Here is a 23,326-nt window from a genome sequence, read left to right on the forward strand (position 1 = left end):
CACCCCAAAAAATATACAATGAGTTGGTTTTGGAACTAAAAAGAAAGTTTTCATAAGTTTAGGTTCAAATGTGCTCAAGATCAGAGAGGAGGATGCAATGGAAAGCATGAATCATAAAGAACTGCATAATGTACAGGGCAGATCAGGAAGTCCAAGTGTGTTTATTAAACTAAAAGCCCTGCATGTGATCCTCTCCCCGGCAGCTCTGGGATGCCTGCCATGCGCGCTCCCGACCCCAGTGTTACACTGTGCTGTGGCTGCCCTTGCGCGTTCGCGAATGGGATGTTGTAACTTCCACTAGTTGCCTGCGCCGCCTCCAGAGGGGAGAGGGAGTGAGGAAAGAAATAAAAAAGACACGAAGTGACTGATAGAGTCCAGAAGGAACTCAGGATCCCAGGATGTCCGGGGGCCAGTACGCGACTTGGCTCTAATAAACCTGCAGCCACACACTCTCCTTTGGTCCGGTGGGAGGCGAGGCTGGACTTCGGACTCCGAAGCGTGGCTGAAGGTGGCCCCAACAAGTGACAGCCGCAGGGTTCCGCGTTCTCGCTCGGTGCGACGACCGTCACCCCATGCCTGCAGGGAGCATGGCGGGGCCGTGGAAGAGCGCGGAGTGGCTGCAGGAGGAGCTGCTCGCCGGGGGGAGCTCCTTGCTGCTGCTGGACTGTCGCCCCCAAGAGCGGTACCAGTCCTCGCACATCGAGGCGGCCATTAGCGTCACTATCCCCAGCCTGATGCTGCGGAGGCTGAAGAAGGGTAACCTGTCCATCCGCTCCGTCATCCCCAACGATCGGGACAAGGATCGCTTCGCCAGGCGATGTAAGGCGGATACCGTGCTGCTGTACGACGAGTCCACCCAGGACTGGCAGGAGAATAACTCGGCCAGCTCCGTACTGGCGCTTCTACTTCACAAACTGCGGGAGGACGGCTGCAAAGCCTACTATCTTCAAGGTAAACATCTGTGATGTACAATAGACCGCCACATGCGGGGGGTTAAAACTGCTGCCCTCTGCAGATGCCAACCCCTATTAAGCAGTGCCAGCCCACCTGTCCTTATCGAGATCGGTATTATAGCCGTTAAGGCAGTCGATAAAATAGCCATAGGTTACTATGTTGCCAAACTTAATAACATGTAGCCGTATAGGGAAGGAGCTGTACTTACAGGACCGCAGTCAACATTTCCGGATCAATAATACCCTATTATTAACTTTTAATACCCTTATTGTCCTGTTAACCCTATAAGTGTCATGTGGACTGCTGTGAAGACAGAGGAGGTGATCATTTTTGAACTTCGTGCTTATTGGAATTTAACCTTTTGTTTAATAACCCCCCCAATATCATTTGGCAATGACTGGTAGTTAACCCTTTCATTAAAAGAAGGTTGGGGGAGTATACATTTACCTGTAATGAATACCGTATCTGCTTGATTATAAGACGACCCTGATTATAAGATGACCCCCTCAAAATCTAAATATTAATTTAGGAAAAAAACCAAAAAGCCTGAATATAAGACGACCCTATAGGAAAAAAGTTTTACTAGTAAATATTAATTTATGTAAACAATATTTTCATATTTAATAGAAGCTATGATTGAGAAAAATATATATTTTTTATTTCCTTTTATTTGCCAACCTGCCCCCCCAGTTATGCACATCTGCCCCCAGGTTTGCCACTCTGCCCCCAGAAATGCCTTATACCCCCTATTTGCCACTCTGCCCCATGATGTGCCTTTTAACCCTCTATATGCCACTCTGCCTCCAGAAATGTCTTATACCCTCCTATATGCCACTCTGCCCCATGATATGCCTTTTAATCCCCTATATGCCAGAGTGGCATATAGGGGGTTAAAAGGCATATCATGGGGCAAAGTGGCACATAGGGGGTTAAAAGGCATTTCTGGAGGTATATATATATATAATTGCTAACAGCAATCACACTCCTATCAAGCCAAGGCAGCCAGTACATGCTGGAACCTGGGGATGATAGGAGTGTGAGTACAGCCTCCCTATGCCATGCTACCACCACTACCCCCCTTACACATCCATACTAACACACACTCATTCACAAACATTTAAATACTCATTCATTCCATTAATCACACATACTTGCTCAAAAACCCTCCCCCACCCCATTACCTGAACTGCAGATCTCTCACTCGAAGACTTCTGCAGGGGCCCGGCTGTGCGAGCAACTTCTCTGGCCCCGCCCCCAGAGGAAGGAGGGGGAAGGCAGAGTTATGTGACACTCTACTAGCTTCCTGTTCTCCTGCTGCTCGAGACCAAAGCACCGGTAAGCAGCCTGGCCCCAGCGGACATTTTGAGGTCTGATTAGAAGACGACCTCGATTATAAGACGAGGGGTATTTTTCAGAGCATTTGCTCTGAAAAAACCTCGTCTTATAATCGAGCAAATAGGGTACGTTTTGGGGGCATTATGTTGAAGAGAAGAAGCAGATGACCCTGTAGGCTTTTAAACTAATTGCCAAGCCAATTCACTTAATGGTCACCTTCTTAGTGATCTTACATACCTTCTTACTCGGTCTCCTGTTAATTTGGGAGTGTTCTGGCTTTTTCGAGTGTAAAAATATGATTAACTGTTGTAAACGTCATCGATATATTGACTTTTCTTCATTAAAGCCTTATGTGGAAATGACTGAAAGCACATTGACATCCAGTGCGGTTATAACATTATAAGATGTGTTCTTTTCTTCCTGTGACTGGATGTTAAGGATCGTTGATATAATCATATAGAGTGCAGATCGAATGCGTTGTAGAATATTATTACAGGGGTGGTTTAATGTCCCAGGCAACTATTACAAATAAGACTGCATATTAAAGTTCTTTTTCTAAGTACCTTAATATGCATTATTGAAATAAGTACCCTGGGTAGAAGTTGCAGCTCCCTAGATGTAGTTCCATGCCTCCTTTGTGGTCTGAAGTACTCATCACTGATTCGCTGCTTGAGGCAGCCAATCAGTGCCAGGAAAGCATTCCCTTTGAAATAGTTCTTTACACTAGACTTGTACAAACAGACCAAAAATGATTTAGACTAATTTTTTGTTTCGTTTTTGGTCCATTCGATTTCAGTTTCCTGCCAATTAGTTTCTGAAGAAAATTTGTTGTTATTCAGTCTCATTTACTCTCTCATGCTTCTTTACTCTCTCTCACACTCTAATTTACACTCTCTCACGCTCTCTCAGAATGGGTCCCTACCTTCCCTGCTTCAGTCCCCCTGTCTCCGTGCCCAGCAACTACGCTTCTTATCTTGCATCGTCTTGTTTCTTTTGTCTTCGTCTGCTTCTCCCTAGACAACAGGACATGGACATGATCTCCAATTAACTACCACAAAATGGCGGAGCTTCCGGGCACATCCTCATCCCCATTTTGCAGAAGTTCACAGGGAGGTCATGTCCCTGTCCTGTTTTCCATGGAGAAGTGAATGAAGAATGAAGACGTTTTGGAGCATCGGGAGAAAACAGAAAAGAGAATACCGAAACAAGGAAGACAGAAGAACAAGAAGATGCAAGATCAGAAGTGGAGCTGCGTGGAACGGAGATAGGGGCACATAATTAGTCAGCACAGAAGGTAGGGAGATATTCCAAGAGGCAGTATGAGAGAGTGAATGAGAGTGCGAGAGAGCGTAAATGAGAAAGTGGGAGAGGTAAATAATCAACAAAATTTGGGGAGGTCTTGTTAAATCTCCTCACAATGTTCACTACGTCAGCACTGGAGCTGACTGGCAGTAAGTATACCATGGGGCATACCTTTCAAAAAAATATAACACACACAAAAACGACATCAATACAAAAAATTGTGGCACATGGGGACACATGGTTTATTTTACTATCAGAGGAAAAAAGGTGTGTTTTGGCACTTTAAGGATTAGTCAGAATGTGTACACACCTTGTGTGGGAGGCATGCTTCTTATTCCAGTATAGGCCATATAGAATCAAGGTGCAGTTAGTGGTTTCCTTTCTTAAACTTGCCAAATCATGTCGTACTTGAGTTAGGATCTCTTAAATTTTCGTATCAAATGCCTTTTTCATTTTAATCCACCATTCTCTAGTGTCTTTGCCCTCATGTCAGCGTTCATCCTATAAGGTTTAAACCTCATAAATTACAGAAAATAACTAGCGCTTTAAGATAAATGGATTTCATATGAAACGGGAGGATGAGAGTTCAAGGTGGCTCTGGGGTATATAAAAAGTTATGAGACTATTTATTACATCTGTGAGATATGGGGGTAATACGTGTGGCATAGCGACCTAGAAGAAGAAAAAAATCTCACTTCTGATTGGCTCCCTGTTACTTTCAGCCAATCAGAAGGCAGCAGCTAGTCCTTGACCAGAAAACGTACACATGAGAAAACAATGACGGCCCCGTCTGCAATAAAATAAAGCAATAAAACCACCCAAGCTTGATAATATTTACCTACAGGTTTAAACTTTATATAAGGTGCATATTATTATCTCGTATTTATTTAGAGCCAACCCTTTACAGTACAAAACTAGAACCGGTACATTAAGTAAAGAGAGAACTGCTAGCAATCTTACAATCTAGAGTAAATACAAAGTATATTTCTTTACATTATCAAAAATATAAATTCTACTTCAACATCAGCTGTTCTCTCGTATAACACGAAAGATCTGTAAATACATGTTCATAATTTAACCCCTCCTCTAGAAATTCTGTGTTCTGTTCTCCAGAGGGAACGCAGTTCTGGATTAAGAACAACAGATTTGGATGCTGTCCAGGAAAATATATTTTTATCTTTCTTCCCCAGTTTGTACCTTTCAACCCTGTGTCTGGCGGCCACATTTTGCACACACATACCCCCCTGGCACCTAAAGAGTTAAGCCAGGCATTTACACGAAATGTTTTAGGATGTGTATGGTTTGAAACAAGATGGATGAACTGCTATATTGTATTAGGACAACAGTATGTGCAAACAGGAAAGCGAATGGATATAAATATTTACTAAATAGTGGAACACGCCATGCACGGTAACCATTCATGCTGATACATGCCTGTATGGCTCTAGTCTTTCACCTTTGGGAGTTTTCTGTGAATAGGTTGTCTGCCCCTCCCCGCTATTACCTCCGGCATTGAGTAATGATCGCTGAACCAGAGCTTGAGCTGAGATCGGTTAAAGGGACAGTAACACTACAAAAAGGGTAGCATTAGTATTTGTGCTTTTGACTCACAAAAACTAAGCGATATATAGATCACAACTTTGGTAAATGGAAATAGTCACAAATTTGTCAGGATCCCTTTTCATAGATCATAAGTGAGCAGTAGTGTGCAATAATAAGAGTTTTTTTAAGGACAATAATAAAATATTGCATAACAGTGTGTGGGTTTCATAGCTGCAGCTTAGTAAAGGGGCCAAAGATCCTAAAATGCATGTATTGATTTGATCGAGGGGTCTTTATTACACCTGAAAATATGTGCATTCTGTATCTGTTCTGCCACAATTTGTATACATTTTTGTTCTATTGAGTTATATAGTTACATAGTTAGATGAAAAAAGACGTGTCCATCAAGTTCAGCCTTTCCCACATCTGTTTGTTTCTTGCTGTTGATCCAAAAAAAGGCAAAAAAACCCAGTTGTGGCTCTTTCCAATTTTGCACAAATTAGGGGGAAAAAATCCTTCTTGGCCCCAGAATGGCCGTCAGATCTCTTCTTGGATCAAGAAGCTGTTTCCCCAAGTTATGTTGCTCCAGCACTGTAGTTGCTGTTAGGAGTCATAGAAAGCAATGTTTTGGGTTTAGAGGATAGGTACCTCCAAAGGAAAACAGGACTTGAGCGATAGATTAGACATAAGTGGTAACACATTCCAGGAGGGGGTGAATGCATGTGTCTGCTACAATATATATAATATAAGTGAAGGTTTTATCTGAGAAAAGCTGCTTATAGATCAGTGACCGATTGTCAGCTTCTCTTAAATGTTAAAACACACCCTACAATCGTTACCTGTAGGCAAGGGGTTGATTTACAGAAACTGTCAGCTTTGCATACCTGGTTTCCATGTTAACAAAAAAACCCCCAAAACCTACATGTTGCCGGCTGATCTGTGGATAAATCATCTTACCAGTATGCAGAAAAAGATGATCCCTGCTTACATACAAGCATCAGACATCATGTTGTGACATGCTACCCCTACATCTGTCAAAGCCTCCATTCCTCATCTATAAATACATTTAAAAAGCACATATTTTTTATAAATATATATATTGTGTACCCTCATGTGTAAACTACATGCATGTACGGCTACATATCTTGGATATATTTGCAAAGTGGGCAGTATGAATTGCTTAACTTGCCCTGAAAATATAAATTTCCCTGGGTAGGCTTTTTAGAATGTGGTCACCTACATATACCTTTTGCCAAACCAGAAATATTGCCCATGATTCCCAGATGGAAAAACCTTTTCTGAACCCTGGCACTCAGTAGGTTAATTCTTGCCCAGACAGCATCTTTGTTGCGCTTCATTTGATATAGAGTTTCCAACTATAGTTTTGTTGTAACGTTACACATTACACAATTTAACAGAACCTTAAAGTATATTGCTTATCATTTTTTTTCAGTATTTTGGATTTTCCTTTCTCCTTATTTTCTTCTTTACCATTTTATTTTCTTCTCCTTCTCTTTAGGTGGATACAATACGTTTCAGTTGGAATATCCGGAGCTTTGTGAGCCAGGCCTTGATAATTCTTGCCCCGGTGAACCTTTACCAAGCCATGTACTTGGATTAGGAAGTCTCAGGATAACTTCAGAATGTTCTGATGGTGAATCGGACCGTGAGACAAGCAGTGCCACCGACCCCGAAGAAAGTCCGATTCTCACAAACCACTCAACCTTCCCAGTGCAGATATTACCCTATTTGTACCTTGGCTGTGCAAAAGATTCTGCCAACTTAGATATACTGGGGAAATATAATATCAAATACATCCTCAATGTGACTCCTAACTTACCAAACATGTTTGAACACAACGGAGAATTCAAATACAAACAAATTCCCATCTCTGATCATTGGAGTCAAAATCTCTCACAATTTTTCCCCGAGGCCATATCATTTATCGGTAGGTATTATGGTCCATCTAATTTACAATAAATGTGTTCTATGGTATGTTTCCTGTGATAAGGAAGGAAATTCTGGAGACCCCATCAGAAGGATAATTGAGAGAGCTCGGCAAAGGGCGACTAAAATGGTGAATGGTTTGCAGGATAAACATTTTCACGAAAGACTAAGTGGTCTCAATATGTAATGCTTGAAGGACAGAAGATAGTAGATATAATAGAAGTATTTAAATAGTTAAAGATACTTAACAAAATACAGGAGAGAAGTTTATTCCAAAAGAGGAGGAAAGTTGGATGTTAGAATGTTACGATGTAATGTAAGGAAGTTTTACTTTACTGAGAGGGTGGTAGGTAAGTGGAACAGCCTCTCATCAGAATGGGTAGAGGTCATTACAGTGCGGTAAGTAAATGTTCATATGATCATGAATCTGAGAAGATAAGGCCAAGAACTGATAAAGGTTTGAGTCATTACAGCAGGAAGAAATAAACTGGATGGGCTGAATGGTTCTTATCTATTGTCCAGTTCGGTGTTTATTTGTATACTGTCCATAAATCTTTGTGACCTACCAGGCACGGATAGGAGTAAGTGCAGAAAATGACTAATTGTGGCTTTTAAAGAGTGACTTTTTGGTATTCATTTCTTCCTCTTGTTAAGTTGATATGTTATATTTGCATACCTAGCTTTTTTTGGCAGCTCTCACCTGGTTGGTGCTTCTGTGACTTTTATCATGTATAAATCACGGTCCTAGTTGGTAGAGATGGTTTCTGGCCAAAAACACCACAGAGATAAACTGCCAATCCCAGTGAGGCTTAATTTACTCTATGGTTTTTATGTCAAAGGACTAACGACGTCCGCCCACACCATGACGATCTTTATGACACAGGAAGTGGAGGCTTATAAAAAGTTATCTTCTCATATATCTCACTTGGAAATGTTAGGAAAGGACAAAGTACAGCATTGTCATTTTTGAGGAAGTGACACAAAATGAGTATGCGCCCGAGCTGAATTTAAGGTGACTACGCACTGGAAAAAACGGCCTGTCTTGTGGGCTAAGGTTGTGCAAGGAAACCGTGTTTCTAGATTTTGGTTCGTTGCTCAATCTCCTGGCGCAGAAGAGGTTAAGCTTTCTGGATCTGTCACATGGAACAATTCCAACAGGGTGTGCTGTTACTGAGCGGCTGCTGCCCTTTTTTTTCTTGCTCTTAAGTGGGGAAGTGTCAATAGACATAGTGAGATACGAAGCATTTCAATGCACAAGCCCTAAGGGATCTTTTGCAACCGACATGAATCATCTGATTGTGAAAGAAACACCAAATACGAGTCTTCTATGTTTTTTAACCCCTTGAGTGCCTTGTGTATTGACCAAGTTTTTCCACTGCACATGTAAAGGAGATGGTCATATATTATATAAATATGCTTTATATGAATTAGCGTCCATTGAGTTCCATCTTCTGTTTGCGATCCACGTCCCCATTGAACCCAAAGAAATATAACTTGTTGACTGGTTCAGGTTCTTGAGCTTCTCAACAAATGATATTTCTGCTGAATCCTGTCTGACATTTAAATACTAGCCTAACGCGTTTATTACACTGTCACATATTTCATGATATAGCTTACAATTTTATTAAACAGTACTTCTCAGAATTCATATGCTGATAACAAAGCCTCCCACTCAAGGATAATCCCATCAGTTCCGCCATCACCCATGACTTACCCTCAAGCCCTTATAAATGTTGCCAAAGATTGTCTGCTGTGTTTCCTACACACTACCAAAAGCCAAAGTGTGATGTCCTTGACTTAAATGGCTTCTGGCAGATCACCAGGTTTTGGTGTTAACTCTTTGCACACCTTACACTGACCAGTACATTGCAAACAATGCGTTGGCTGACTTCATAACACCAGTTAGATCAATTTATTTTTGACTTAAAGAGAGAATTCTTCTAACTGATATAATGTTCTTGTTGTCCGGTGTAAAACACCCATATGGATCATCTCTTTTCTTTGTTAAAGACCTGTAGGGTACAGTATAATGTTTTCTAGACCTCGCACAAGCACATTGTGCCAACGTAGAAATTAAAGCGAGAGGGGGAGAGGATAGGGAAAGGAAGAGAGAAGGAGAGAGACAGAGAATCCGCAAGACATGACGAGGAGTGAAATTATTCCAAATTATCAATGAACTTTCGGAGTTACAAGTTTATTTGATCTCTGTTCATAAAGTTATGGAACGCTGGTTTGGCAGCTTTTTGAATAAACTGTCAGATATCTTTTATAAGTTTTACTATTCAGGAGAGAGGAAACAGACTTGTCACGTGATTATCTTGCAATTAACACAAAGAGAGTGTGTTATAGTTTGAAGTAAACATTTAGGCTAAATTGGATATTGGTACATAACTAAATTATTTTTAGAGTTTACTACCTCTTAAAAAAAATATATATATTTATATCCAAAATATTAGTGAATTTAGAGGTTTTACGTCCATAGAATGCCAGTTGCCAGAGTTTACTACTTATTAAAAATAATAATAATAATAATAAAAAAATATATATATATTTATTTACAGAATATTACTGAATTTTAAGGTTTTACGTCCATACAATGCCAGCTGCTGGGTAGTTGGATCATACAGTGATTGATTTGTGTAGCTAAATGCGGATATATGTTCCAGCTTAAGCCATTTTTATCAGGGGTCAAGTCAGAGGAACCAACCAACCAAGTGGTGGCCCATCACCCATATTAAAGGTATACTATAGACTGACATTTTAAAGCCAAGACTTATGGGAAATGCTTGAAACAGGGTTGTGTTCCTTTAAAAATACATTTTGCAAGGGCGCAATCATATTAAATCAACACTGCAATGCACTTTGCTCATAATTTCTAAGCATTCAAAGGTTGCATAATATTACACTTGCTGTATGTAATTATATTGCTTCATTTACCTGACCAGGTAAATACGCAGTTAGCATAACTTACGACTAATGTTGAAAGTATCTGCTCTAATTTATTAATGAAAACACAAACGCTTATTAAGATGCACGTGGATTATAAATTCAGTTCAAGTTCTGTACTGTGTATTTTGATGATAACCATCTTGTTCAGCGGACTTTGGCATTGGACTTCAGTAACTCAGTGTGTCAAAGTTAAAATGTTTCCATGTCTGTATGCAAACAAAAAATTAATAAAAGGAAATATATATAAAAGATATATATATAAAGAATAAAATTATATTCTTCTCAAAAAGGGGCACTCATACTCATGATACCCTTTCTGGAGCCTCACAATCCATTGTGGGAACATGGTCAAGAATAGCCTTGGCATTATGTGTGGCATAAGTGGGCACTAGTGGTCAAAATTTTTATATTGATGGTTTCATTGGGTTCAAGCATATTGACTCCTTTTTTTTTTCTTTGCAGATGAGGCTCGTTCAAATAAATGTGGGATTTTGGTTCACTGTCTAGCGGGCATCAGCAGGTCTGTCACGGTCACGGTCGCCTACCTTATGCAGAAGCTCAACCTGTCCCTGAATGATGCCTATGATTTTGTGAAAAGGAAAAAGTCAAATATTTCTCCAAACTTTAACTTCATGGGACAGTTGCTCGATTTCGAGAGGGCACTGGGAATAAAAAGTCCTTGCGACATCCGCTCACCAACCAACCAATTGTTCTTCACTACACCGACTAATCACAACCTTTTCCATGCTGGACCGCTTGGAAACAACAGGATCGGCGCTAGTGGATTGAAATTTTTTTGAGTGTTTGGGAGAAGAATGAAACATTGCAACATTGAATGACATCGCCCAATGAGAGATGTATTGTCTGCCACTATGATCATGCTTACTATGTTATATATTAGAGAACTAATAAGTGCCAACCTAGTTTAAACCAGAATTGCTCATGTAACAATCATAATAATATTTACAGCTTTACTCTTGTTTTAATTGTGGCATATTTACTAAGGGTCAAACGGTAGACCGTAGCTGATATATAGGGCCAAGCATAACATTCACCATTGATCTACTTTTTCTGTTTAGGGCCGATGGCAGAAATTCTACTTTTTTTTCTAGCAGGGCTAAATGTATCCCTAAGTTATTTTATTACTGAGCATAGCATTTAGCAAGCAAAGACTTCTTTTATTTGCTGGCTAAACTTTCATAATTCTAATCTATCATTGCACTACAGAATGAAATTATATATTTGTAATTCAAAAATGTTATTCTTGCATTTTGTATATTAGCCTTGCATGAAGGGGTCACCAACAGTGCTTTTAATAGGGATGCAGGTCCACCTTCATATTGTAAACACAGTTTAGGTAATAAAGCACTGAAACTTATATCCCAAAGCCTTAATAAATATGCCAACATCATTGTGAATGAGAAGGGCTGGTTCAACCTCCAAAGCTTCGAGCAAGTAGTAGCTGCCCACCCACAGAGCACTTAAAGGGTTAAAGTACATAATGTAAAGTGAGTTTTTATATATATATATATATATATATATATATTTTTTTTTTCTAAAAACAGCATTCTAAAAAAAAAAAAAGGCACCGTATTACCTGCTATTCAGGTGACAGAAAACAAATAGTCAGATGATGCTTTCCATGTGAGGTGATGGGAATGAACGGTTTATTATGTACTAACTATTGAAATTGTATATTTTGTCAAATTTATATTTTCTCCGTGTTGAAAAAATCCACTGTATATTTTTCTGTTTTTAAGAGCCAAATATGTTTTGCACAAATGTTCTTTGTAAAAAAAAAAAATCTAAATACATATTTTTGACAACTGTATATTTTAAGATTAGGCTTTTTAAAAATCACTTTTATGGTTTATGAACATGTTTGCTAAGGGCAATTGTATATAAAAACGGAAAGAAAAAAAATATTGTAGTGTCTGAATTTCATTTTTTGTTTTTTTTGTGTATCCACCACTCTACTCTAAAAACCCTTAATAGAAAAAAGTAAAACACTGATTTTTCTGTTGGTACCAAAATTGTGTTTGAGAATTTAGAAAATGCTTTACAAGAGCCGAGTTCTGCACCTAGTTGTAAATATCATGCACATGGGCAGCTATCTCCATAGACAAACTCCAAGAGCTCATGGACTTTACACATGGCACTGTCATGGGATGCCACCTTGGCCACAAGTCAGTTTGTTAAACTTCTGCTCTGCAAGGTCTGCCCCAGTCCATTGTAAGTGATACTCTATATGGACAAAAGTATTGAGACACGCCTCTTAATTATTGAATTCGGGTGTTTCAATCAGACCCATAGCCATAGATGTATAAAATCAAGAACCTGGCCATGCAATCTGCATTTACAAACATTCGTGAAAAAATATGGGTCGTTCTGAAGAGCTCAGTGAATTCCAGCGTGGTACTGTGATAGGATGCCACCTTTGCAATAAGTTAGTTTGTAACGTTTCATCCCTGCTAGATATTCCACAGTCCACTGTAAGTAGTATTTTTGGAAAGTGGAAGCTTTTAGGAACAGCAGCCACAAAGCGAAAGACCGCGTAAAGTCACAGAGCGGGGTCACCGAGTGCTGAGGCGCATGGTACGTAAAAGTTGTTTATTCCATAGCTGAAGAGTCCCAAACTTTCTCTGGCATTTATATCAGCACAAAACCTGCGGCGGGAGCTTCATGGAATGGGCTTCGATGGCAGAGGAGCTGTATGCAAGTCTCACATCACCAAGTACAATGAAGGGTAATATACATCATACAAAGACATTTTGGACAATGCTCTGCTTCCAGCTTTGTGGGAATAGTTTGGGGAAGACTCTTTCCTGTTCCAGCATGACTGCGCCCCAAGGCACAAAACAAGGTCCATAAAGACATGGTTGGATGAGCGGTGTGCAGGAACTTGACCGGCCGCACAAAGCCCTGACCCAAACCCCACTGAACACCTTTGGGATGAATTGGACCACCGATTGTAAGCCAGGCCTTCTATTACAACATCGGTACCTGATCTCACAAATATTCTTTTGGCTGAATGAACACAAATACTCGTACTAACATTTTGATGTCTTATCCCACTGGTCCTCTAGTTACTGCCACCGATGTGTAGCCGAAAGGAAGCACAGGCACAGAGCCGATCCACGCAGATTTGATCGGACACTAATTTGAAAATGGATAGACACCTACCGTTTTTAAGCCAGGCACATCAGCTTGTATGTAATAAAACTCGTTAGATTTTCATTCATTCGGACAATTCTTCACAACATTAAATACTTTCAAGTGGAACTCCTTTGCCTTTTATTTAATTAAAGATTGTCATGCCAACAAAACAACAGTTTAACAATGCAGACACCCATGTGCTGATAGCAACAAAGCATGGACTTTGTACATGGATTATATATTAAGCTGAGTGGTTTTGTTGTAAAGGTTGAGTAAAGTATGTCTGATTCTGACATATATATGTCGGTAGTAATACCATTGGTTGATTTCTGTTTCGGTTCATATTGTTAACTTTTTGTTGACTATTATTATCTCGAAAATGCTCCTAGTCTTTAGAAATCAACTGGTTTGGCCCTTCTGAAAAAAAATTTGAGTATTTTGGCTGTACCACAGATTAGATGTCGTTTAGAAAATGTAGGTTAGAATAAATAAATGTGCAAGCAGTGCATTTAGTTTTATGTGTTTTTATCCCTTTACTGTTTCTTGAGCCTGCTACTACTAAGCAATAGCATTTGTCACATATTTATAAATCATTAATAGCGAAACTAACAGTTGAAAATAGGAAGGAAAGATTATGTAACAACATGCATACAGAGGTTTTGCACTTTGACATCAGAGGTTACCAACATGCATGGATTCACTGAAAGGAAACTGTAGGTTGGATGAGTGGTGTGCTGGGGGTCTTAGTTCTAAGGTATCAGCTACATTATATCCAGTCTGCTGGGAGGGGAGGCTTTCTGCTCTGCGGAAGTTGCTACATTGTGTCTGACAATAAAGAGACAGCTATCCGGCTTCTACTTTAAGAAGGGGCACTAGGCTATTAGAAGCAGCATTCTCCCTCTATAGAGCTGGTCAGAGTATTCAACTGGCAACCAGTGTGACCATTTAAGAAATTGGTGACGCTGGTCATATACCGGCCACTTGGCAACCCTGCCCATAGTTTATCTCATAGTAATGTTTCCTGCTTCCCTGGGTCGTTCCACCAAAGTCATGAGACCCAGTGGTATAGTCTCAACCAGGCCAACTAGGTCTAAGGCGGCAGTCCCTCTGTCACGTAACCGGGGACAAATTGCCCTATTGGATAATCAGGCTCCCCTACATGCCAATTTTCCTAGGGCTAGTTGTGCACACTGCTTTAGCTGGTTATATCCCATCACTAAGCATAGCAGATGGTGGCTGGTGGATGGCTGGGTCAGGCCTAGTGCAGCATCCAGCCAAGGCATTGATATTAACGCCAGTGGAAGTTTGGAACTTTTCAGCTATGGAATCAGCAGAGCGTTGGCAAGTTTTACGCTCCATGCGCCTCAGCTTAGAACATTTCCTGGTCATCTTCATCTGCTGATGGTGACCAATGGTGGTCAGGTGAGGGGGAGTAAAGCTCAAATACCCGCTAGCTACTACTCAGCAAGTATAAGTTTATAACACAGTATTTGTATGGTTGATTGTAGATTATTGTTTTATACGTTCTAGTGGTTAACATACATAATGTTGCATTACATCACCCCACTGCCCTACAGCCTCTAAGAGTGGGCTGGTCCAAGTTGGATCGGGCCTTTTCAAGACTGGGGTTCCTTTATTATCATTTATAGATGCTGTTCCAACAAATACATTTTAAAGATCTGTATTTTTACAAATTCAATTTTATGTATTTTTCAGTTCCTACCTTTGTGTCACATGACAATTCAGGCATTCCCATCAACATTTATGAATGAGACAAAGTTTTTCACGATGAAATAATTATTTCTGGAAGGTGTTTGGACCTTCAACAATACTAGAAATTGTTTCTAATGCTACATTTATTTATAAAAGTGCCGGAGTCGGTGAACAACCCTTAAATTCTGAGATCTGAGGAAAGTAGGACACCAGGGTACAAAGGAGGGATTTAGATCTAAGAATCACTCCAGAGAGGGACATTAGGCAGGCATGATGAACTACGTCTATAATTAGTGCCCAAGAGTCCACCCATACCTGCGCTTAGGCAACAGGAAGCAACCTGTTTCTGTATGAAATTCCACCGTACATGAGAATAAGTACATCCTCCCATATAAACAGAGTCATTATTTACTTAATGGCCCACATCCAGCCACCACCTCCTTTTGGCTTGTTCTTCTGTCCCATATTAAAAGATCCCTTGCCCAATCTACTTTCCGGATCTGTTCCTTTCCTCTAGACTAGAAGTATATTTTTAATCATGTAGTTCTGTTTTTGTTTTTTACTTCCCAATGCCGGTAATCAAGAAGGTTAAATATTTACCTGCATAATAGTTGAGCACTGTGCATGATGAGAGGACAGGCAACGGTATGTTTCAAAATGTACTACCCCTTAAGTTAATGCAATACCCCACCATAAGGTAAACATCCCTTTGGCTAATGAAATAAGCAGTCTACTCTGTGAGGACTGGTATACTGCTTAATACCCTCACCCTAACATAAAATATGCTAATTGCCCTAAGATGGAGACAATAGGCATTATATGACAATGAATGGAATGGTCCACTCTAGCAGATAAATCTTTGCATAAATACTATATACCGTACATATGCATTTTATTATATTTTACTTGGGAGTGGTGGGCTTCAATTTTGAATCTGACTTTGTGTGGCGCTTGATTAAAAGCCAAACCCAACTTCTTTATGTGCTGAGCTGCATAATCTATATTTGCAGACTATATTTGTGATCTGTGGATCCAGCTATCTGGTGAGGTGAGCTGCTTAATCTTTTATTAAGTATTCACTCAATTATCCACTTTCATAATCTTTTGGATCCAATACTTTTCATTCTACATTTTAATAAAATTAATATTGCTGTTGTTAAATTTACAATATTGTCTTTAGTTGAAGTTGATACGTTTTATAGGGCCAACATAGAAAAAGATGTAGAGTCACATATCAAGCATTTTCCATGCATCTGAAGAAAATTCCTCTTAGGTCCCACTTACCTGATGATCCTGCTCCATGATACCAGATCATATGGGCCATGAATGCAATGCTTTGGCCAAGAAGTCACCTGACACACTCAAATAACTGGACCATGAGGTGCCTAACCCCTTATAGGTACTATGTGTCTATTCCAGACATGCATGCCTACCTACTCTAGTTTTACCTGTAGTGAGATTAACTCCCTTACCTGAAGACAGACCGGGAATAAAATTGACCTGGGTATTTCCACTATTGTCCCAACCACACAAGGAAATTCTCATGTCCCATAAATGAACACATAAATGTGGCATCAAGGACCAGTCATAAGGTACTTGCCTTGTGTGTACTGGGCAAAGGTGGACCTTGAACACCTGGATAAAGCATGGGTTTCTAACTCTCCTCATGCCGTATCTTTATTTACAGAGATGCCTCAAAGTGGGTAAGTGGTTCCATTGCCCAACTTCAGTGGCAGCCACTCATTTTGTTTTTACCAGAGCCATGCAACCAACTTTACTATGACAACGTTTATGTCCTTCTCTACGTAGATGATGATTTTTTGCCAAGGACACATTTCCTGATAAGTAGGCTTTAATCAACTACATTCTTCATCTCTTGTCATCTCTTGAAGAACACTTCTTTTATTCACTCCCTGGATTTAACACATCCCAATGTTATTCCAAAGAATTGTTACCGTTCTTCTTGTGGAAATCAGTTTATTGGGTCAGACGGGCTATAGTAACATAACATTTTAATTCATTTCATGTGTCAATGTATTGTTGCAATTACTGTAAAAGGAAGTTATGTAACAGAGGAAGTTAAAAATGTTTCTGAAGATGTTTTATTTAGACAAGAGCTGATGAAACCTTCTACAAGCTGATTTTTAGTTTAAAAATGGATCAGCTTGTCGCATGTTCAGTTAAGCCGAGAGAAAAAATATTTACAATCAAAAAACCTACAGAGCCTACAGATTCTGACTAAGAAGGTGCACTTTTAAACCACTAAAAGATACACTATACCTGCAATACTTTTCCAATGCTTTTGGCATTTATCTACTAAAGACCTGGCATTTTTCTCTATCACTTCTACTTGAATTTCTTCTATTTCTCTTGACCTCTTCCAAAGTCCTCCCATCCTTGATCCTTTGCTACTGGCCTGTTTGGAACTTACTTCATGTATCTCCCATCCATATGTCTGTTCCTGTTTATCATAACTCAATGTTTTATTTTACATTAGGCTTCTTAAAATCTGAATACCAACTATCCTTATTCGGTTGAGGCAGTCATGACAACTGAGCTCATATACCTCTGACTAGCTGTCCAAAACCCCCACAGACTGGCACTCCATGTCATTATCTGTATCGTGGTGAAACTGGCTATTTACATGGCCTGGGTGAGTAATGTGGGCAGGGTATGATGTAAAGAACACAACTTCTACTTACTGCTAATGATATCACTGTAAAATTCTTGCCGACGGTGTGAGACAGAATGTTAGCAAGTGTGTCAAGGTCTTGGTAAAAGTAATAAGCGAGACATAAGCTGTATTTAAAAAAAAATGTACAGCTATTTGCTCCATCTGTTTATATTTGTAGATTACATTTTTAACCATGTGTCACGGACACCTCATTTCCAAATAAAATCATTTCCTAATTTTAGAAATAACAGATTAGTTGGATTAATGAAAACAACATTCCATTGTGAAATCAGTTTAATACTAGAGGTGATGATTTGGTAGGTTACTTTAGTACTTAATGAGGCTACCACATTTCTAAACTTACCCAACTCGTAACATAAATATAACACAGAGTTTAACGTTTCACTAAATACCTTTTGTGGTTAGAACTATTTCCAATTTACAGTCAACACAAAAATGTTCTTTATATGTCACAATTACTACTCACCAAAATGTCATGTACCTTTATTAAATGAATTCATTGCTTTTCCCAAATATTTTATCATTTTATTTCCAATAAATAAAAAAGTATGTATATTGGGACACATTAATTGGTTGGCAGGGATAGAGACTACCTCACGGATCTCGGCTTCAAAGTGTTGGGAGGTATCCACATGGGAGATGCTGCAACAGCATTGACTGCAAACGCTTTCACAGCTTGAAGGCTAGTCAGGGGGGACGAGAGGATCTCTCCAACGAGTCCGTTATCCCCACTGACGGAAAAAGTGGGCTGGAGGACCTGCCTGGAAGGACAGTGCCCTAAAAATAACAATGAGTTGGCTGTGAGGTCAAAGCTATGTGGTATATGTAATTGAGTACTGCATTTCAAATAATAATCATAATAATAATATAGTAATAAATAATGCACCCAATATGGAAACACATGTAAAAGAGGGTCTGGCCCTTTGAGGAAACACCACGGAAGGCACACGCTCCCAAGAAGCAAGCGGCACTCAAAATCCATGGACTAAAAATCCAGTTGACAACAGTGATAAAAATATATATCTCTGTCATGTATCGGTTGACACTCCAAAAGGACACAGAGCTGTACATGCTTAACGAGTTAGCATATGAGCGCTTAATCATAAGCACTCATGTGGAGTAAAGCCTGTCGGAGGGCCGCAGCCGCTTAAGATATAAAGTGTGACAACGGGAACTGGGAGGCATGTCTAGGTATTAGAACCCCATATTACGTGAACACCATACCCGGAGCCTTCCCTTCTGGGATGTGGCCAGGACTTCACACTGATATCAGCGGGCGGTCCGGTGACGTCGATGGGAGGTCCCGCTGATATTGGTGGGCGGCCCCGCTGAGGTTAATGGGAGTTACCGTTGATGTCAGGGGGTGGTCCTGCTGACATCGGAGGCGGTCCCGCTGACGTTGTGGGAGTTCCTGCGGATTTAAAGGAAAAATGGGTGGGGAGCGGGGCGTGTGAAGACCCCGCGACCCAAAGGATTCGGGTCTTGACCCGGAGAGTTCCCAGGTACGGTGAACACCATGGGAGCAGACATATTAACCTCCTTTTCACGGGATTTTCATAATTATCCATCCCCATTAATTATATGTACCAACTTGTTAAGTTACTGTTGTTCATATGGAATATAAAATTAACTAATGCACTAATGCTGCTCCTTTTTGTTACAGCCTCCATGAAGCAAATGAATTTCTTTCTTTCATTCCAAATATCTTCAACACAGTTAAACGGATGCATTAGACAATACAATAATATATTTATGATATAAGCTGCCACTGCAGCAGTCTCCTTTGAAATATAAATACGGTAATAATAATCGTGATACAAGTGGTCGGGGTGATGGATCATCTGTCATTTGTCAAATTCAGAACCCGGAACCTTTGTTCGCAGCGGTCCGTTCTAGGTGGGAAGTGTATGCGGCGCACTAAAGCGAGTAACATCCCGGCGTGCTTTGGGAGGCTTCTTTCTCTTCCGGTTTGTGAATCTCGCTGTAGGAGAAGCGGTGAGTGGCGGCTGTAATGGATGTTTTCTTTAATCCGATGCAATCCTTATTTTCTGACAAGTTTAACAATACACGTTTCCCGACGGTACAGTGCCAGCTCACCGGGGGTCTATAAACCGGGTTTGTTTGCAGGTTTATCGGGGTAGCTACGGTTGAAATTAGAGTTTAGATACTAGCTCCCAAGTTTACGTAGCGGCCTTAGCAGGACTTTGGAGTTAAATAACATTGTTAATGCAACGTCAAACCTATTGCCTTTAAAATAGGGGATTCTGTATTTTAGCTTTGGTTTATATTATAAAACACGTGATTTAATCAGGATATATAATACGTATTCAGTGCTGCTGCCATCACAGCTATTACCCCCTTTCCTTTGCCCCTTGGGTTTATAGCTATGTGGGATTTGTTTGCAGTGGAAGTTGAGGAATTGGTAAGCAATGGCCATGATATTTAGAAATAAACTGAACAAAAATATCCACTTAATTTAATCTTGTCTGTTACTGGTAGCGCATACATGGTGATGTATATTGGCTTTATGTGCTATGCCAGTACCATAGTATATAATGTCATATCACATCATGTTGCTGGAGTACCATTTAGTGATGAGTTTCTTTATACCTCATTACTGTGGGTGCTGGGATCTTCTGTCCACTTTATTGGATGTGTGACTTAACCAAGACATTTCAAGCATTGGTAGTGTTGCTGTCCCTCTCCTTAATACATGCAACTATCTGGCCTTGTATACAAATTCATAGATTTATTTCCATGTTTCAGTTATTAAATGCTATTTATGTTCTATTAAACAGGATTGATCATGGCAAAGTCCAAGAATCACACCACTCACAACCAATGTAAGTCAAATATTTTGTCTGTTTACTCCCTTGTTGAGTATATACCCGCCACTGAGCTGGCATCGCCATGCATCCCAGCATTTTATGCTTACCCTGTTGTACAGTGTTGTGCAATCTAAAAATGTTAATGTGTGCACTGTAGCAATAAACATTCCAGACTATATGTTAATATATGCTTGAAGAAAGATAATTCTAATTGTTGCTCATTAGTGTCATGCTACCTCCTTGTTTACTGTAACAGGTATGTCTAAATATTCATTAAGTAACTTTTTTTTTTCTCCATAGCTCGTAAATGGCACAGAAATGGCATCAAGAAGCCCAGATCCCAGAGATATGAATCTCTTAAGGGGGTAAGTGTTCAATGTGCACTCTATAACATCAGCTTATGTCCATGCTACCTGAAGGAACTTGTGCCAAAATAGCTATTTTTATAGTAGTATTGGCAGTGCACAGCACTTGCTGGTGGTAGAATTGCATGTGTAGTTGTATGTTGCTTGTTGATATCCCTTGGCTGATCAGTTGTTTGACAGAATGGAGAAAAACAATCCTTAAATCTTCTACTTAGTCTAAAAGTTCTACTGCTATTTTAAAATTGGCTTATAAGATGGGCCATAAAATATGCCTTCACACACTGACAAATTAACTGTGATCAAGTACACAACTGTGTTTTGGGCTATATATGTATATATAATAACAGTTAACAGGCCTAAAACTTTGTAACAACTGTGTGTGTAATTTGAATGAGCAGTTGCTCAGAATGCAAATACTACTTGGGGTTTTTTGTTGATGAATGGTGCTGTATGTAAAAGCAGGAAACAGTATTTAGGGGCAGGGTTTGTTGTTGCCCTCTAGTCTTACTGTGTTATGTGGCGCTCTGCTAGTTTGACAGTATAAAGGTTTAATAGGATACAGCAATACATCTTGGCCCTTGGGGTATTATCATCAACCCAGCTTACAGTTTGGTTACATAAAACCATTTTGCTGTTTGCTATGAACAACATTGAAACAGCATCTTAATTGGGGGTATTGGTCCTTGTGCACATTGGAGGACACTTTAGATATAGTAGAAACATTTTAGCGGCTAACTACTGCTAGGGATATTTACATAATAACCTACGTTGATGCTGTTCTAGAAACGAGTGCCTTTGTAGGGGGATAACTCGTCCTCTTATTGTGACAAAAGCCCTATGCCCCCTTCTAGACTTCAATTATTTTGCTAACATCGCTAGTAATGTAATTGTAATTTTTTTTCCTTTTGTTTTCCACTTTAGGTTGACCCTAAGTTTCTGAGGAACATGCGCTTTGCCAAGAAACACAACAAGAGAGGACTGAAAAAGATCCAAGCAAACAACTCCAAATGATCACCTTTTGTATATATTTGTTGGGACTCTAACATCACAATCTTTACTGTTCTGTGCCCATAAGTTTCACTTAAGTGAAATAAAACAGTTGAAAAGCGAATATGATTTCTTTTTATTGGGTCCAGGTTGTCCAGTGATTCTTGTCATCCTTGTATAGGTTATTGCCCCTCTTCACTATGTAGCAAAACTTGGTTTAAACTACAATGTAACAAAAATGCCACATCCTTAAAGACTTCCAGAAGCCCATCAGCTTCCAGTAGAGGCATCTGCAACTTAACAGAAGTTAAACAAAAACATAATGGGAGGGATAATCATGCATATCCTAAGAAAAGGATGTTGAGGTGCTTTCCGCTGCTATGTAAATACTTGGAACCCTTGAAAAACAGCCCTATACCATTATCTTTCCTCCACCTAACTTTGCAGCAGGCACTATGCATTTCATTAGGTAGTGCTCTCCTGTCATTCACCAAACTCACATTCGTCCATCAGACTTCTAGATGGTGAAGCTTGATTGATCACTCCAGACACCTCATTTCCACTGCTCCAGAGTCCAGTGACGGTGCGCTTTCCACCACTCCAGACGAAGACTGGCAGGGGAGGGCTGGCAGCCTGGGGTGCAAGTCTAGTCAAGTGGCCTGTTGCGCCACCGAATCAGCACACCATCAATGCCCATCTTTTCCTGATTTTCTAACGCATATTGATGTAATGTGATGGGACGGAGTAAAATAATTTGTTTAATATATTAAAAAACAGCTAATCTTTGTAACAATTTTTTTTTTTTTAAATATGGAAAAATTGGACCCTAGGCATTTCCTTGGGCCCCTGCCACACTGACCATTGATTAGGGGAAGACTGAGAGAGTCAGTACAGTCTTCCCTCCTCCTGACCCTACTGTGACATTGAGAGGTCCTCTCCCCCTGTAATTATCCCCAGAGTCCCTTTGTCCCTCATTCACTAAGCCACACCTCTCTTGTACTTACTCCCTGTAGTTCAGGTATAGATCAAATAAACAACACATGTAAACAGCACGTGTTGGCATAGAGAAGGATTCTGTTTACAAATACGGGCAATTCAGATGCCAAATTAACTTGTTCTGGTGTTTTTCATCAATACATTAAGGAAGCGGTTCCCTTCTAGAAAAAGTAACAGTATATAGGGGTGTAGCTATTAAGCAATGATGATTCAGTTGCATCTAGAGCCAAATTGTTTTAGCTCTTACAGGGGGTTTTAGTTTAATTCTGCCCTTTTGTAGAATATATATATATACACACATATATGTATTACTTTTGTTTATTTCAAGTCAGTGCCAGGTTTGGTTGAAGAGATATGTGTTTTTTTCTTCAAAGTCCAGAGTATTAGTGTTTGACCCTAAGTCTCTGGGTTTTTGCCCCGATCTCAGGGTGAAAGGGCAGATTCTGGTCATACAGTCTGAAACTGACTCCATCCTGTTCTACCCGGGTGTGGTCATATCTAAGACCCCCCCATTGGTGTCTTTGCTACAAGTATATTGTGGTTAATATACCTGCTTA

General features: G+C 39.9%; 2 protein-coding genes across 2 annotated transcripts; both read left to right on the forward strand.

Annotated features, from left to right (window-relative positions):
* Positions 1–587: 587 nt before the first annotated feature.
* LOC149285450 (dual specificity protein phosphatase 7-like) lies at positions 588–10,829 on the forward strand. Its single transcript, XM_089495375.1, has 3 exons — positions 588–951; positions 6,653–7,081; positions 10,492–10,829. The coding sequence occupies exons 1-3, from the start codon at positions 588–590 to the stop codon at positions 10,827–10,829; spliced, it is 1,131 nt and encodes a 376-aa protein (XP_089351501.1).
* An 8,743-nt stretch (positions 10,830–19,572) lies between these two features.
* Positions 19,573–21,849, forward strand: LOC149285451 (large ribosomal subunit protein eL29). Its single transcript, XM_089495448.1, has 4 exons — positions 19,573–19,588; positions 20,392–20,436; positions 20,722–20,786; positions 21,708–21,849. Exons 2-4 carry the CDS (start codon positions 20,400–20,402, stop codon positions 21,795–21,797), a joined length of 192 nt encoding a protein of 63 aa, XP_089351574.1. The 5' UTR covers positions 19,573–19,588; positions 20,392–20,399; the 3' UTR covers positions 21,798–21,849.
* Positions 21,850–23,326: the final 1,477 nt, after the last annotated feature.

The sequence above is a fragment of the Sceloporus occidentalis genome, unplaced genomic scaffold, assembly GCF_023333645.1.
Source record: "Sceloporus occidentalis isolate IW3139 unplaced genomic scaffold, rSceOcc1.0.p SCAF_79, whole genome shotgun sequence".
In the NCBI taxonomy this organism is placed as follows: Eukaryota; Metazoa; Chordata; class Lepidosauria; order Squamata; family Phrynosomatidae; genus Sceloporus; species Sceloporus occidentalis.

Bases quoted from the DNA above. Each gene is read 5' to 3' on its own strand.
- LOC149285450 (XM_089495375.1), top strand. From the start codon at position 588: ATGGCGGGGCCGTGGAAGAGCGCGGAGTGGCTGCAGGAGGAGCTGCTC. The intron at 952-6,652 runs GTAAACATCTGT...CCTTCTCTTTAG, and splicing joins CAAAGCCTACTATCTTCAAG to GTGGATACAATACGTTTCAG. The intron at 7,082-10,491 runs GTAGGTATTATG...TTTTCTTTGCAG, and splicing joins CGAGGCCATATCATTTATCG to ATGAGGCTCGTTCAAATAAA.
- LOC149285451 (XM_089495448.1), top strand. From the start codon at position 20,400: ATGGCAAAGTCCAAGAATCACACCACTCACAACCAAT. The intron at 20,437-20,721 runs GTAAGTCAAATA...TTTTCTCCATAG, and splicing joins TCACACCACTCACAACCAAT to CTCGTAAATGGCACAGAAAT. The intron at 20,787-21,707 runs GTAAGTGTTCAA...TTTCCACTTTAG, and splicing joins GATATGAATCTCTTAAGGGG to GTTGACCCTAAGTTTCTGAG.